Source organism: Oncorhynchus clarkii, chromosome 29 (genome assembly GCF_045791955.1).
Source record: "Oncorhynchus clarkii lewisi isolate Uvic-CL-2024 chromosome 29, UVic_Ocla_1.0, whole genome shotgun sequence".
NCBI classification, from domain to species: domain Eukaryota; kingdom Metazoa; phylum Chordata; class Actinopteri; order Salmoniformes; family Salmonidae; genus Oncorhynchus; species Oncorhynchus clarkii.
Window position 1 is genome coordinate 37,152,609 of NC_092175.1, and position 15,275 is coordinate 37,167,883.

At 46.7% G+C, this 15,275-nt stretch overlaps 1 protein-coding gene across 1 annotated transcript in view; it reads left to right on the forward strand.

Moving 5' to 3' along the window:
- LOC139388517 (SPT6 homolog, histone chaperone and transcription elongation factor) overlaps positions 1–15,275 on the forward strand; it is a 50,653-nt gene that overhangs the window by 26,337 nt on the left and 9,041 nt on the right. The window contains exons 25-34 of the mRNA XM_071135215.1: positions 480–687; positions 1,844–1,991; positions 5,504–5,646; positions 6,330–6,470; positions 6,686–6,881; positions 7,983–8,128; positions 8,555–8,647; positions 8,775–8,888; positions 11,182–11,306; positions 12,233–12,345. Of these exons, the coding sequence (XP_070991316.1) occupies positions 480–687; positions 1,844–1,991; positions 5,504–5,646; positions 6,330–6,470; positions 6,686–6,881; positions 7,983–8,128; positions 8,555–8,647; positions 8,775–8,888; positions 11,182–11,306; positions 12,233–12,345 (1,427 nt within the window). The remainder of the gene's footprint in view (positions 1–479; positions 688–1,843; positions 1,992–5,503; positions 5,647–6,329; positions 6,471–6,685; positions 6,882–7,982; positions 8,129–8,554; positions 8,648–8,774; positions 8,889–11,181; positions 11,307–12,232; positions 12,346–15,275) is intronic.

The following is a 15,275-nucleotide window of genomic DNA, read 5'->3' on the forward strand; positions in this document are numbered from 1 at the left end:
CCTCTCTCTCTCTCTCCTCTCCCCCCCACCTCTCTCACCTCTCTCTCTCCTCTCCCCCTCACCTCACCTCTCTCCTCTCTCACCTCTCTCTCTCTCCCTCACTTCTCTCTCTCACTTCTCTCTCTCACCTCTCTCTCCCCTCCCCACTCACCTCTCTCTCTCCTCTCCCCCCCACCTCTCTCTCCTCTCCCCCCTCACCTCTCTCTCTCCTCTCCCCCCTCACCTCTCTCTCTCCTCTCCCCCCTCACCTCTCTCTCTCCTCTCCCCCTCACCTCTCTCTCTCCTCTCCCCCCTCACCTCTCTCTCTCCTCTCCCCCTCACCTCTCTCTCTCCTCTCCCCCTCACCTCTCTCTCTCCTCTCCCCCCTCACCTCTCTCTCTCCTCTCCCCCCTCACCTCTCTCTCTCCTCTCCCCCTCACCTCTCTCTCTCCTCTCCCCCCTCACCTCTCTCTCTCCCCCTCATTTCTCTCTCTCTCCAGTACTGACTCATACATCGAGGTTCTGGATGGGTCCCGGGTGCACCCGGAGACATATGAGTGGGCCAGAAAGATGGCGGTGGACGCTCTGGAATACGACGAGTCAGCGGAGGACGCCAACCCGGCCGGAGCGCTGGAGGAAATCCTGGAAAACCCGGAGCGCCTCAAAGATCTGGACCTGGATGCTTTTGCTGAGGAACTGGAGAGACAGGTACAGGAAGAGACAAGGGGTTGTGTGTAGCACACCGTTGTATAGTAATAGCTGTCATAGGTGTTATAGTTATCATAGGTGTTATAGTTGTCATAGGTGTTGTAGCTGTCATAGGTGTTGTAGCTGTCATAGGTGTTGTAGCTGTCATAGGTGTTATAGTTATCATAGGTGTCATAGGTGTTATAGCTGTCATAGGTGTTATAGCTGTCATAGGTGTTGTAGCTGTCATAGGTGTTGTAGCTGTCATAGGTGTTGTAGCTGTCATAGGTGTTGTAGCTGTCATAGGTGTTGTAGCTGTCATAGGTGTTGTAGCTGTCATAGGTGTTGTAGCTGTCATAGGTGTTGTAGCTGTCATAGGTGTTGTAGCTGTCATAGGTGTTGTAGCTGTCATAGGTGTTGTAGCTGTCATAGGTGTTGTAGCTGTCATAGGTGTTGTGGCTGTCATAGGTGTTGTGGCTGTAGGTGTTGTAGCTGTCATAGGTGTTGTAGCTGTCATAGGTGTTGTGGCTGTCATAGGTGTTGTAGCTGTCATAGGTGTTGTAGCTGTCATAGGTGTTGTAGCTGTCATAGGTGTTGTAGCTGTCATAGGTGTTGTAGCTGTCATAGGTGTTGTAGGTGTTATAGGAACAGGGTTGGAGTTAAAACCTACAGGAGGATATCTCTCCAGGAACAGGGTTGGAGTTAAAACCTACAGGAGGATATCTCTCCAGGAACAGGGTTGTAGGGTTATGGTAACAAGGGCATATAATTTTTACACACTAACCTGTGTTTTTCCTGTGGTTGTAGGGTTATGGTAAAGGGCATATCATTTTGACACACTAACCTGTGTTTTTCCTGTGGTTGTAGGGTTATGGTAACAAGGGCATATCATTTTGACACACTAACCTGTGTTTTTCCTGTGGTTGTAGGGTTATGGTAACAAGGGCATATCATTTTGACACACTAACCTGTGTTTTTCCTGTGGTTGTAGGGTTATGGTAACAAGGGCATATCATTTTGACACACTAACCTGTGTTTTTCCTGTGGTTGTAGGGTTATGGTAACAAGGGCATATCATTTTGACACACTAACCTGTGTTTTTCCTGTGGTTGTAGGGTTATGGTAACAAGGGCATATCATTTTGACACACTAACCTGTGTTTTTCCTGTGGTTGTAGGGTTATGGTAACAAGGGCATCACCCTGTATGATATCCGTGCTGAGTTGAGCTGCAGGTATAAGGACTTGAGAGTTCCCTACAGAGCTCCTAACACCGAGGAGGTGTTTAACCTGCTTACCAAGGAGACACCAGAGACCTTCTATATAGGTACACACACACACCTTTACCTTCTATGTAGGTATACACACCTTTACCTTCTATGTAGGTATACACACCTCTACCTTCTATATAGGTATACACACCTACACCTCTACCTTCTATGTAGGTATACACACCTTTACCTTCTATGTAGGTATACACACCTTTACCTTCTATGTAGGTATACACACCTTTACCTTCTATGTAGGTATACACACCTTTACCTTCTATGTAGGTATACACACCTTTACCTTCTATGTAGGTATACACACCTACACCTTTACCTTCTATATAGGTACACACACACACCTTTACCTTCTATATAGGTACACACACACACCTTTACCTTCTATATAGGTACACACACACACCTTTACCTTCTATATAGGTACACACACACACCTTTACCTTCTATGTAGGTATACACACCTTTACCTTCTATGTAGGTATATACACCTTTACCTTCTATGTAGGTATACACACCTTTACCTTCTATGTAGGTATACACACCTTTACCTTCTATGTAGGTATACACACCTTTACCTTCTATGTAGGTATACACACCTTTACCTTCTATATAGGTACACACACACACCTTTACCTTCTATATAGGTACACACACACACCTTTACCTTCTATGTAGGTATACACACCTTTACCTTCTATGTAGGTATACACACCTACACCTTTACCTTCTATGTAGGTATACTCACCTTTACCTTCTATGTAGGTATACACACCTCTACCTTCTATATAGGTATACACACCTACACCTTTACCTTCTATGTAGGTATACACACCTACACCTGTACCTTCTATGTAGGTATACTCACCTTTACCTTCTATGTAGGTATACACACCTACACCTTTACCTTATATGTAGGTATACACACCTACACCTTTACCTTCTATGTAGGTATACACACCTACACCTTTACCTTCTATGTAGGTATACACACCTACACCTTTACCTTCTATGTAGGTATACACACCTACACCTTTACCTTCTATGTAGGTATACACACCTACACCTTTACCTTCTATGTAGGTATACTCACCTTTACCTTCTATGTAGGTATACTCACCTTTACCTTCTATGTAGGTATACTCACCTTTACCTTCTATGTAGGTATACACACTTACACCTTTACCTTCTATGTAGGTATACACACCTACACCTTTACCTTCTATGTAGGTATACACACCTTTACCTTCTATGTAGGTATACACACCTACACCTTTACCTTCTATGTAGGTATACACGCCTACACCTTTACCTTCTATGTAGGTATACACGCCTACACCTTTACCTTCTATGTAGGTATACACACCTACACCTCTGCCTTCTATGTAGGTATACACACCTACACCTTTACCTTCTATGTAGGTATACTCACCTTTACCTTCTATGTAGGTATACACACCTCTACCTTTTTATGTAGGTATACACACCTTTACCTTCTATGTAGGTATACACACCTTTACCTTCTATGTAGGTATACACACCTTTACCTTCTATATAGGTATACACACCTACACCTTTACCTTCTATGTAGGTATACACACCTACACCTTTACCTTCTATATAGGTATACACACCTACACCTTTACCTTCTATGTAGGTATACACACCTACACCCTTACCTTCTATGTAGGTATACTCACCTTTACCTTCTATGTAGGTATACACACCTACACCTTTACCTTCTATGTAGGTATACACACCTACACCTTTACCTTCTATGTAGGTATACACACCTCTACCTTCTATGTAGGTATACACACCTACACCTTTACCTTCTATGTAGGTATACTCACCTTTACCTTCTATGTAGGTATACTCACCTTTACCTTCTATGTAGGTATACACACCTCTACCTTCTATGTAGGTATACTCACCTTTACCTTCTATGTAGGTATATACACCTACACCTTTACCTTCTATGTAGGTATACACACCTACACCTTTACCTTCTATGTAGGTATACACACCTACACCTTCTATGTAGGTATACACACCTACACCTTCTATGTAGGTATACACACCTACACCTTTACCTTCTATGTAGGTATACTCACCTTTACCTTCTATGTAGGTATACTCACCTTTACCTTCTATGTAGGTATACACACCTACACCTTTACCTTCTATGTAGGTATACACACCTACACCTTTACCTTCTATGTAGGTATACACACCTTTACCTTCTATGTAGGTATACACACCTACACCTTTACCTTCTATGTAGGTATACACACCTTTACCTTCTATGTAGGTATACACACCTACACCTTTACCTTCTATGTAGGTATACTCACCTTTACCTTCTATGTAGGTATACACACCTTTACCTTCTATGTAGGTATACACACCTTTACCTTCTATGTAGGTATACTCACCTTTACCTTCTATGTAGGTATACTCACCTTTACCTTCTATGTAGGTATACACACCTACACCTTTACCTTCTATGTAGGTATACACACCTACACCTCTGCCTTCTATGTAGGTATACACACCTACACCTTTACCTTCTATGTAGGTATACACACCTACACCTTCTATGTAGGTATACACACCTACACCTTTACCTTCTATGTAGGTATACACACCTACACCTTTACCTTCTATGTAGGTATACACACCTACACCTTTACCTTCTATGTAGGTATACACACCTACACCTTTACCTTCTATGTAGGTATACTCACCTTTACCTTCTATGTAGGTATACACACCTTTACCTTCTATGTAGGTATACACACCTTTACCTTCTATGTAGGTATACTCACCTTTACCTTCTATGTAGGTATACACACCTACACCTTTACCTTCTATGTAGGTATACACACCTACACCTCTGCCTTCTATGTAGGTATACACACCTACACCTTTACCTTCTATGTAGGTATATACACCTACACCTTTACCTTCTATGTAGGTATACACACCTACACCTTTACCTTCTATGTAGGTATACTCACCTACACCTTTACCTTCTATGTAGGTATACACAACTTTACCTTCTATGTAGGTATATACACCTACACCTTTACCTTCTATGTAGGTATACTCACCTACACCTTTACCTTCTATGTAGGTATACACACCTACACCTTTACCTTCTATGTAGGTATACTCACCTACACCTTTACCTTCTATGTAGGTATACACACCTACACCTTTACCTTCTATGTAGGTATACTCACCTACACCTTTACCTTCCATGTAGGTATACACAACTTTACCTTCTATGTAGGTATACACACCTTTACCTTCTATGTAGGTATATACACCTACACCTTTACCTTCTATGTAGGTATACTCACCTACACCTTTACCTTCTATGTAGGTATACACACCTACACCTTTACCTTCTATGTAGGTATACTCACCTACACCTTTACCTTCTATGTAGGTATACACACCTACACCTTTACCTTCTATGTAGGTATAAAAGCCACCCTAATTCACTCTCAGATTCTGTCAGATTCTACAGTTGCCCCGTCTCTGTCTCCAGGTAAGCTGATCACCAGTGTTGTGACCGGTATAGCTCACCGGCGCCCCCAGGGGGAGAGTTATGACCAGGCCATTAGGAACGACGCTACAGGGCTGTGGCAGTGCCCCTTCTGTCAACAGGACAACTTCCCTGAACTCAGCGAGGTGAGAAGTCATGTTCCCCAGGACTCTGACGGCTCTCTGATGTGTTCTAATATCTCCACATGATGGATTATTTCTTTCTAAATGATTTATTTGCTCTTTCTTTCTGCCTAACTTTACATTCTCCTCCAACTTTCTCTTCCTCTCCTCTCTCTCTTCCTCTCCTCTCTCTCTCTCTCTCTTCCTCTCCTCTCTCTCTCTCTCTCCTCTCCTCTCTCTCTTCCTCTCCTCTCTCTCTTCCTCTCCTCTCTCTCTCCTCTCCTCTCTCTCTCTCCTCTCCTCTCTCTCTCTCTCTCTCTTCCTCTCCTCTCTCTCTCTTCCTCTCCTCTCTCTCTCTTCCTCTCCTTCTCTCTCTCTCTCTTCCTCTCCTCTCTCTCTTCCTCTCCCATCTTCCTCTCCTCCCTTCTCTCCGCCCTTCTCTCTCTTCCTCTCCTCCCTTCTCTCCTCTCCTCCCTTCTCCTCTCCTCCCTTCTCCTCTCCTCCCTTCTCCTCTCCTCCCATCTCTCTCTTCCTCTCCTCTCTCTTCCTCTCCTCTCTCTTCCTCTCCTCTCTCTTCCTCTCCTCTCTCTTCCTCTCCTCTCTCTTCCTCTCCTCTCTCTTCCTCTCCTCTCTCTTCCTCTCATCTCTATTCCTCTCCCATCTCTCTCTCTTTCCCCCCTCTCTCTCTCTCTCTCTCTCTCTGCTAGGTGTGGAACCATTTTGACAGTGGTTCGTGTCCTGGCCAGGCTATAGGTGTGAGGGCTCGGATGGACAACGGTGTCCAGGGCTTCATCCCCACCAAGTTCCTCAGTGACAAGGTGGTCAAACACCCTGAGGAGAGGGTGAAGGTGAGACACACAGACCTGCCATACACACTGTCTCACTGTCACACAAACCAACACAGACACATACCATTCTGGTCCTTTAGAGCACACCCACCAAGGCTTTGATTCCCCATCTTCTAGCTCTCTCTCTCTCTTCAGGGCTCGATCTGTTGGTGACTGAAGTTGGTTCAGCTGTTTCAGTACCTGTACAAGTGTTCACCTAACTCCTCCTCTCCCAGGTGGGTATGACAGTACACTGTCGCATCATGAAGATTGACATTGAGAAGTTCAACGTGGACCTGACATGTCGTACGTCTGACCTGATGGATAAAAACAACGAGTGGAAGCTCCCTAAAGACAGTTACTACGACTTCGACACGGAGACAGAGGACACCAAGACAGAGGAAGAACGCAAGAAGAAACAGCAGAGAACCAGTTAGTAAACACCATTATAGAGAACTAGTTAGTAAACAGCCAGTAAACAGTATTATACAGAGAACCAGTTAGTAAACAGCCAGTAAACAGTATTATACAGAGAACCAGTTAGTAAACAGCCAGTAAACAGTATTATACAGAGAACCAGTTAGTAAACAGCCAGTAAACAGTATTATACAGAGAACCAGTTAGTAAACAGCCAGTAAACAGTATTATACAGAGAACCAGTTAGTAAACAGTATTATACAGAGAACCAGTTAGTAAACAGTATTATACAGAGAACCAGTTAGTAAACAGCCTGTAAACAGTATTATACAGAGAACCAGTTAGTAAACAGCCAGTAAACAGTATTATACAGAGAACCAGTTAGTAAACAGCATTATAGAGAACCAGTTAGTAAACAGCCAGTAAACAGTATTATACAGAGAAGCAGTTAGTAAACAGCCAGTAAACAGTATTATACAGAGAAGCAGTTAGTAAACAGCCAGTAAACAGTATTATACAAAGAACCAGTTAGTAAACAGCCAGTAAACAGTATTATACAGAGAACCAGTTAGTAAACAGCCAGTAAACAGTATTATACAGAGAAGCAGTTAGTAAACAGTATTATACAGAGAAGCAGTTAGTACACTGGGTCAGGGTCAGGGCTGAAATATGTTTATATTAAACTTTGTGAACAAAACAAGACTTCAATGTTCTTAAAGTTATTCTTCTGTTTCTCACTTTCCTCTCCTCTTTCTCTCCTCCCCTTTTCTTTCCCATCCTCCCTCTTCTCTCTCCATTCACCCTCTTGTCCCCTCTTCTCTCTCCATTCACCCTCTTGCCCCCTCTCTTCTCTCTCCATTCACCCTCTTGCCCCCTCTCTTCTCTCTCCATTCACCCTCTTGCCCCCTCTCTTCTCTCTCCATTCACCCTCTTGCCCCCTCTCTTCTCTCTCCATTCACCCTCTTGCCCCCTCTCGTCTCTCTCCATTCACCCTCTTGCCCCCTCTCGTCTCTCTCCATTCACCCTCTTGCCCCCTCTCGTCTCTCTCCATTCACCCTCTTTCCCCCTCTCTTCTCCCTCCATTCACCCTCTTGCCCCCCTCTCTTCTCTCTCCAGCCTATATAAAACGTGTGATTGCCCACCCATCCTTCCACAACATCAACTTCAAGCAGGCTGAGAAGATGATGGAGTCCATGGACCAGGGAGATGTTGTTATCAGGCCCAGCAGCAAGGGAGAGAACCACCTTACTGTCACCTGGAAGGTATGGAGGGGGTGATAGGTCAGGGAGACGTAAAATAGTGCCCTGATAGGCTACTGTATAAAACACTGTATAAAACCTGTATAAAACACAGGTCGACCCTCCATCTGGAGAGCTACTGGCTCTGCAGGCTTTTGATCTAACCCTGCTCAAACACCAGTCAGCTTATCAAGGTCCTGTTGGAACAGCAGATTTTCTTTATAATGTTGTGTGTCCGAGCAGGGCTGCACCAAAAGCCTGCATGCCCAGTAGCTCCCGTGGAAACCACCTGGAGGGAGGTTGGCCTACCAGCAACATTTCAATTACAACCAAATACTGTTCGTCTTTATAAAATAATTCCCTCATTCAATGAACCGTTAATGTCGCGGTGTGTTGACTGACAGGTGGATGAATTTGTCGTTAGATGCTAATCAGATGTGTTATGTGTAGGTAGCTGACGGCATCTACCAGCATGTTGATGTGAGAGAGGAGGGCAAGGAGAACGCCTTCAGCCTGGGACACACACTCTGGATCAACACTGAGGTGAGGACACCGTGTGTGTGTGTGTGTGTGAGAGATGGGTTGTCCACATGCCTGTTCCACAACTCAAACTAATCTCTCTCCCCCTCCTCTCTCTCTCTGTCCCTCGTCTCTCCCTTTCTCTCTCTAGGAGTTTGAAGATCTTGATGAGATCACAGCTCGTTATATTCAGCCAATGGCAGCGTTCGCTCGTGACCTGCTTGGACACAAGTACTTCCAGGACTGTAACGGAGGGGACAGGAAGGTACGGGATGTGGGGGAATAATGGAGGGGACAGGAAGGTATGGGGGAATAACGGAGAGGACAGGAAAGTACGGGGGGATAACGGAGGGGACAGGAAAGTACGGGGGAATAATGGAGAGGACATGAAAGTATGGGGGGAGAATAATGGAGGGGATAGGAAGGTATGGGGGTGGGGGAATAATGGAGGGGATAGGAAAGTACGGGGGAGGGGGGAGAATAATGGAGGGGATAGGAAAGTACGGGGGAGGGGGGAGAATAATGGAGGGATAGGAAAGTACGGGGGAGAATAATGGAGGGTTATAGGAAAGTATGGGGGAGGGGGGAGAATAATGGAGACGATAGGAAAGTACGGGGAGGGGGGAGAATAATGGAGGGGATAGGAAAGTACGGGGGAGAATAATGGAGGGGATAGGAAAGTACGGGGGAGGGGGGAGAATAATGGAGGGGATAGGAAAGTACGGGGGAGAATAATGGAGGGGATAGGAAAGTACGGGGAGAATAATGGAGGGGATAGGAAAGTACGGGGGGAGAATAATGGAGGGGATAGGAAAGTACGGGGGAGGGGGGAAAATAATGGAGGGGATAGGAAAGTATGGGAGAGGGGGGAGAATAATGGAGGGGATAGGAAAGTACGGGGGGGATAATAATGGAGGGGATAGGGAAGTACGGGGGAGGGGGGAGAATAATGGAGGGGATAGGAAAGTATAGGGTAGGGGGGAGAATAATGGAGGGGATAGGAAAGTACGGGGGAGCGGGAGAATAATGGAGGGGATAGGAAAGTACGGGGGAGGGGGGGGGAATAATGGAGGGGATAGGGAAGTATGGGGGGGGGGGAATAATGGAGGGGATAGGAAAGTACGGGGGAGAATAATGGAGGGGATAGGAAAGTACGGGGGGAGAATAATGGAGGGGATAGGAAAGTACGGGGGGAGAATAATGGAGGGGATAGGAAAGGAGGGGGAGAATAATGGAGGGGATAGGAAAGGATGGGGGGAATAATGGAGGGGATAGGAAAGGAGGGGGGAGAATAATGGAGGGGATAGGAAAGGAGGGGGGAGAATAATGGAGGGATAGGAAAGTACGGGGTAGGGGGGAAAATAATGGAGGGGATAGGAAAGTACGGGGGAGGGGGGAGAATAATGGAGGGGATAGGGAAGTACGGGGGAGGGGGAGAATAATGGAGGGGATAGGGAAATATGGGGGAGGGGGGAGAATAATGGAGGGGATAGGAAAGTACGGGGGAGAATAATGGAGGGGATAGGAAAGTACGGGGGGAGAATAATGGAGGGGATAGGAAAGGAGTGGGGAGAATAATGGAGGGGATAGGAAAGGATGGGGGAGAATAATGGAGGGGATAGGAAAGGATGGGGGAGAATAATGGAGGGGATAGGAAAGGAGGGGGGAGAATAATGGAGGGGATAGGAAAGGAGGGGGGAGAATAATGGAGGGGATAGGGAAGTACGGGGGAGGGGGGAGAATAATGGAGGGGATAGGAAAGTACGGGGTAGGGGGGAAAATAATGGAGGGGATAGGAAAGTACGGGGGAGAATAATGGAGGGGATAGGAAAGTACGGGGGAGGGGGGGAATAATGGAGGGTATAGGAAAGTACGGGGGAGGGGGGAGAATAATGGAGGGGATAGGGAAGGAGGGGGGAGAATAATGGAGGGGAGAGAATAATGGAGTGGATAGGAAAGTACGGGGAAGAGGGGGGATAGGGAAGTTCGGGGGAATAATGGAGGGGTTAGGAAGGTACGGGGGAGGGGGGAGAATAATGGAGGGGATAGGAAAGTACGGGGGAGGGGATAGGGGTTAAAGTACGGGGGAGGGGGGAGAATAATGGAGGGGATAGGAAAGTACGGGGGAGGGGGGAGAATAATGGAGGGAATAGGAAAGTACGGTGGAGGGGGGAGAATAATGGAGGGGATAGGAAAGTACCGGGGAGGGGGGAGAATAATGGAAGGGATAGGAAAGTACGGGGGAGGGGGGAGAATAATGGAAGGGATAGGAAAGTACGGGGGAGGGGGGAGAATAATGGAAGGGATAGGAAAGTATGGGGGGATGTTGTCTTAACCACAGAATGTGACACTATTACAGAAGTGTTTATTTTGATTAACTTCAAAAGCCTCTGACAGAATATTTGTTTTTACAAAGAAAATGACCTCCTTCCTGTTTAGAAAACATGTTTGATCTCTCCAGTGACCATAGTTTGTCTCTATTTTCTTTATTTATAGAGCTACATATCTCCTTTCTATTCATCCCCTCATCACCCTGTCTCTCCCTGTCTGTCTGGTAGAAAATGGAGGAGTTGTTGATCAGGTCTAAGAAGGAGAAGCCTACGTTCATACCCTACTTTGTCTCAGCCTGTAAAGACCTGCCAGGGAAGTTCATACTGGGATACCAGCCTCGTGGCAAACCACGGTGAGTTACCATGACTACAGCTAACTAACCCCTAACCATGGTGAGTTACCATGACTAAAGCAAACTAACCCCTAACCATGGTGAGTTACCATGACTAAAGCAAACTAACCCCTAACCATGGTGAGTTACCATGACTACAGCTAACTAACCCCTAACCATGTTGAGTTACCATGACTACAGCTAACTAACCCCTAACCATGGTGAGTTAACATGACTACAGCAAACTAACCCCTAACCATGGTGAGTTACCATGACTACAGCTAACTAACCCCTAACCTTGGTGAGTGGTTGACGACCATAGAAATAGAATGAATAGAAGGGGTGTCTCCATTCAAGTAAATGATGCCATAATGGGTGGACTGGCAGCCATTTTGAGTGTACCCATAGGAGCAAAGCAGGAAGTAAAAGCAGGACATGTATCCATCAATCTGCTTTGATTTACAAAAAATATATTCCATTGCATGAGCCACATCAGTTAACATAATTTAAATGAATATTCTACATTACCATGGAAATTATTGCTACACAATACCATGCAGCCATTGCGAGTGTACCCATGAGTTTACCAGTCAAATTGCCAGGGTTGGAGGTTCCGTTCATTCTATTTCTATTGTGTCCCTGACCTCATCTCTCCCATAGAAATACTAGGGTCTCTCCACACAGCCTGAAATCAAAATAAATGTTATTTGTCACATGCTTTGTAAACAACAGGTGTAGACTAACAGTGCTTTTCCCAACAATTCAGAGCAAAATAGACAATAACACCAATGAATAAATACACAATGAGTAACAATAACATCTACACAAATCCTAGAAGGATTGTTCAGCATTATTGTGTTGACAATGGAATTAGAGTGTGTGATTATGACAGAGCTCAGAGTAGTAGAGTTATGGGTTGGTTTTGAAGATGTCCTCTGTGTCTGCAGTGTTGAGTATGTGACCATCTCTCCTGACGGCTTCCGGTACCGCTCCCAGATGTTCCCCACCGTTAACGGACTGTTCCGCTGGTTCAAAGACCACTTCCAGGAACCGGTACCAGGTACATACTGCCTGCCCATTGGCTAGAACACCTGTCAATCTCTCTAGACCTGTATAGTTGTGCTATGTTGATTAGATTGGTTGTAAAGGTATTATTTTTTTATCTCCTAGTGGTCATCAACCCTTTCTGAGTCAACATCACTTTTGCAGTCAAAAAGCAAGCCGTGATCGACCGCTCATATAATAACTTAAAACATGTGACATGAACAGTTTTGTAGGAATGATGTTTGAGTGATAAGCGTAGTTCGTTATCATAGAATATTGGCTATATGCCTGGCCTGACAATATGGGTCTTCTCAGACCATATTATATATCAAAACTCGAGCTTTGATAACAAAATAGATCAGTTGGTGCAGCATTTGCGAGGCACTGCGGACCATGTCAATCATTTTTTCATTTTTTTTTACTGGACTGATGGTACCTGTATCTGATGGTACCTGTATCTGATGGTACCTGTATCTGATGGTACCTGTATCTGATGGTACCTGTATCTGATGGTACCTGTATCTGATGGTACCTGTATCTGATGGTCGTGGTGCTTTCAAGACAACTGAGAACTCTGAAAACAAAACAAAGGTCAAATCATGACATCAGTGATCTTCAGGTTGAGAGCTCCAGAAAGTTGGATGGCTGTCCCCCCCCAGAGTTCCCATTTGTCTTGGAAGTCAAATATTTCTTGGAATATCAGATATTTCTACGTTCCCAGTTGTTTTGAACACAGCATTAGTCTCAGCGGAGGGAGGGAGAGAGCAGCAGAGGGTCTGCCTCTCACGGTCCCTGCTCTCTCCTTCCTTTCCTCTGATTAGACTTGACCAGAAAGGGGAACACAGCATTAGTCTCCGCGGAGGGAGGGAGAAAGCAGCAGAGGGTCTGCCTCTCACGGTCCCTGCTCTCTCTCCTTCTTTTCCTCTGATTAGACTTGACCAGAAAGGGGAACACAGCATTAGTCTCCGCGGAGGGAGGGAGAGAGGGAGGGAGAGAGCAGCAGAGGGTCTGCCTCTCACGGTCCCTGCTCTCTCCTTCCTTTCCTCTGATTAGACTTGACCAGAAAGGGGAACACAGCATTAGTCTCCGCTGAGGGAGGGAGAGAGAGAGCAGCAGAGGGTCTGTCTCCCTCCTTTCCTCTGTTTAGACTTGACCAGAAAGGGGAACACAGCATTAGTCTCCACGGAGGGAGGGAGGGAGAGAGCAGCAGAGGGTCTGCCTCTCACGGTCCCTGCTCTCTCCTTCCTTTCCTCTGATTAGACTTGACCAGAAAGGGGAACACAGCATTAGTCTCCGTGGAGGGAGGGAGAGAGCAGCAGAGGGTCTGCCTCTCACGGTCCCTGCTCTCTCCTTCCTTTCCTCTGATTAGACTTGACCAGAAAGGGGAACACAGCATTAGTCTCCGTGGAGGGAGGGAGAGAGCAGCAGAGGGTCTGCTCTCTCCTTCTTTTCCTCTGGTTAGACTTGACCAGAAAGGGGAACACAGCATTAGTCTCCGCGGAGGGAGGGAGAGAGAGAGCAGCAGAGGGTCTGTCTCCCTCCTTTCCTCTGTTTAGACTTGACCAGAAAGGGGAACACAGCATTAGTCTCCGTGGAGGGAGGGAGAGAGCAGCAGAGGGTCTGCTCTCTCCTTCTTTTCCTCTGGTTAGACTTGACCAGAAAGGGGAACACAGCATTAGTCTCCGCGGAGGGAGGGAGAGAGAGAGCAGCAGAGGGTCTGTCTCCCTCCTTTCCTCTGATTAGACTTGACCAGAAAGGGGAACACAGCATTAGTCTCCGCGGAGGGAGGGAGAGAGAGAGCAGCAGAGGGTCTGTCTCCCTCCTTTCCTCTGATTAGACTTGACCAGAAAGGGGAACACAGCATTAGTCTCCGCGGACGGAGGGAGGGAGGGAGAGAGCAGCAGAGGGTCTGTCTCCCTCCTTTCCTCTGATTAGACTTGACCAGAAAGGGGAATACAGCATTAGTCTCCGCGGAGGGAGGGAGGGAGGGAGAGAGAGAGCAGCAGAGGGTCTGTCTCCCTCCTTTCCTCTGATTAGACTTGACCAGAAAGGGGAATACAGCATTAGTCTCCGCGGAGGGAGGGAGGGAGGGAGAGAGAGAGCAGCAGAGGGTCTGTCTCCCTCCTTTCCTCTGATTAGACTTGACCAGAAAGGGGAACACAGCATTAGTCTCCGCGGAGGGAGGGAGAGAGAGAGCAGCAGAGGGTCTGTCTCCCTCCTTTCCTCTGATTAGACTTGACCAGAAAGGGGAACACAGCATTAGTCTCCACGGAGGGAGGGAGGGAGAGAGAGAGCAGCAGAGGGTCTGTCTCCCTCCTTTCCTCTGATTAGACTTGACCAGAAAGGGGAACACAGCATTAGTCTCCGCGGAGGGAGGGAGAGAGAGAGCAGCAGAGGGTCTGTCTCCCTCCTTTCCTCTTTTTAGACTTGACCAGAAAGGGGAACACAGCATTAGTCTCCACGGAGGGAGGGAGGGAGAGAGAGAGCAGCAGAGGGTCTGTCTCCCTCCTTTCCTCTGATTAGACTTGACCAGAAAGGGGAACACAGCATTAGTCTCCGCGGAGGGAGGGAGGGAGGGAGAGAGAGAGAGAGAGAGCAGCAGAGGGTCTGTCTCCCTCCTTTCCTCTGATTAGACTTGACCAGAAAGGGGAACACAGCATTAGTCTCCACGGAGGGAGGGAGGGAGGGAGAGAGAGAGCAGCAGAGGGTCTGTCTCCCTCCTTTCCTCTGATTAGACTTGACCAGAAAGGGGAACACAGCATTAGTCTCCGCGGAGGGAGGGAGAGAGAGAGAGCAGCAGAGGGTCTGTCTCCCTCCTTTCCTCTGATTAGACTTGACCAGAAAGGGGAACACAGCATTAGTCTCCACGGAGGGAGGGAGGGAGAGAGAGAGCAGCAGAGGGTCTGTCTCCCTCCTTTCCTCTGATTAGACTTGACCAGAAAGGGG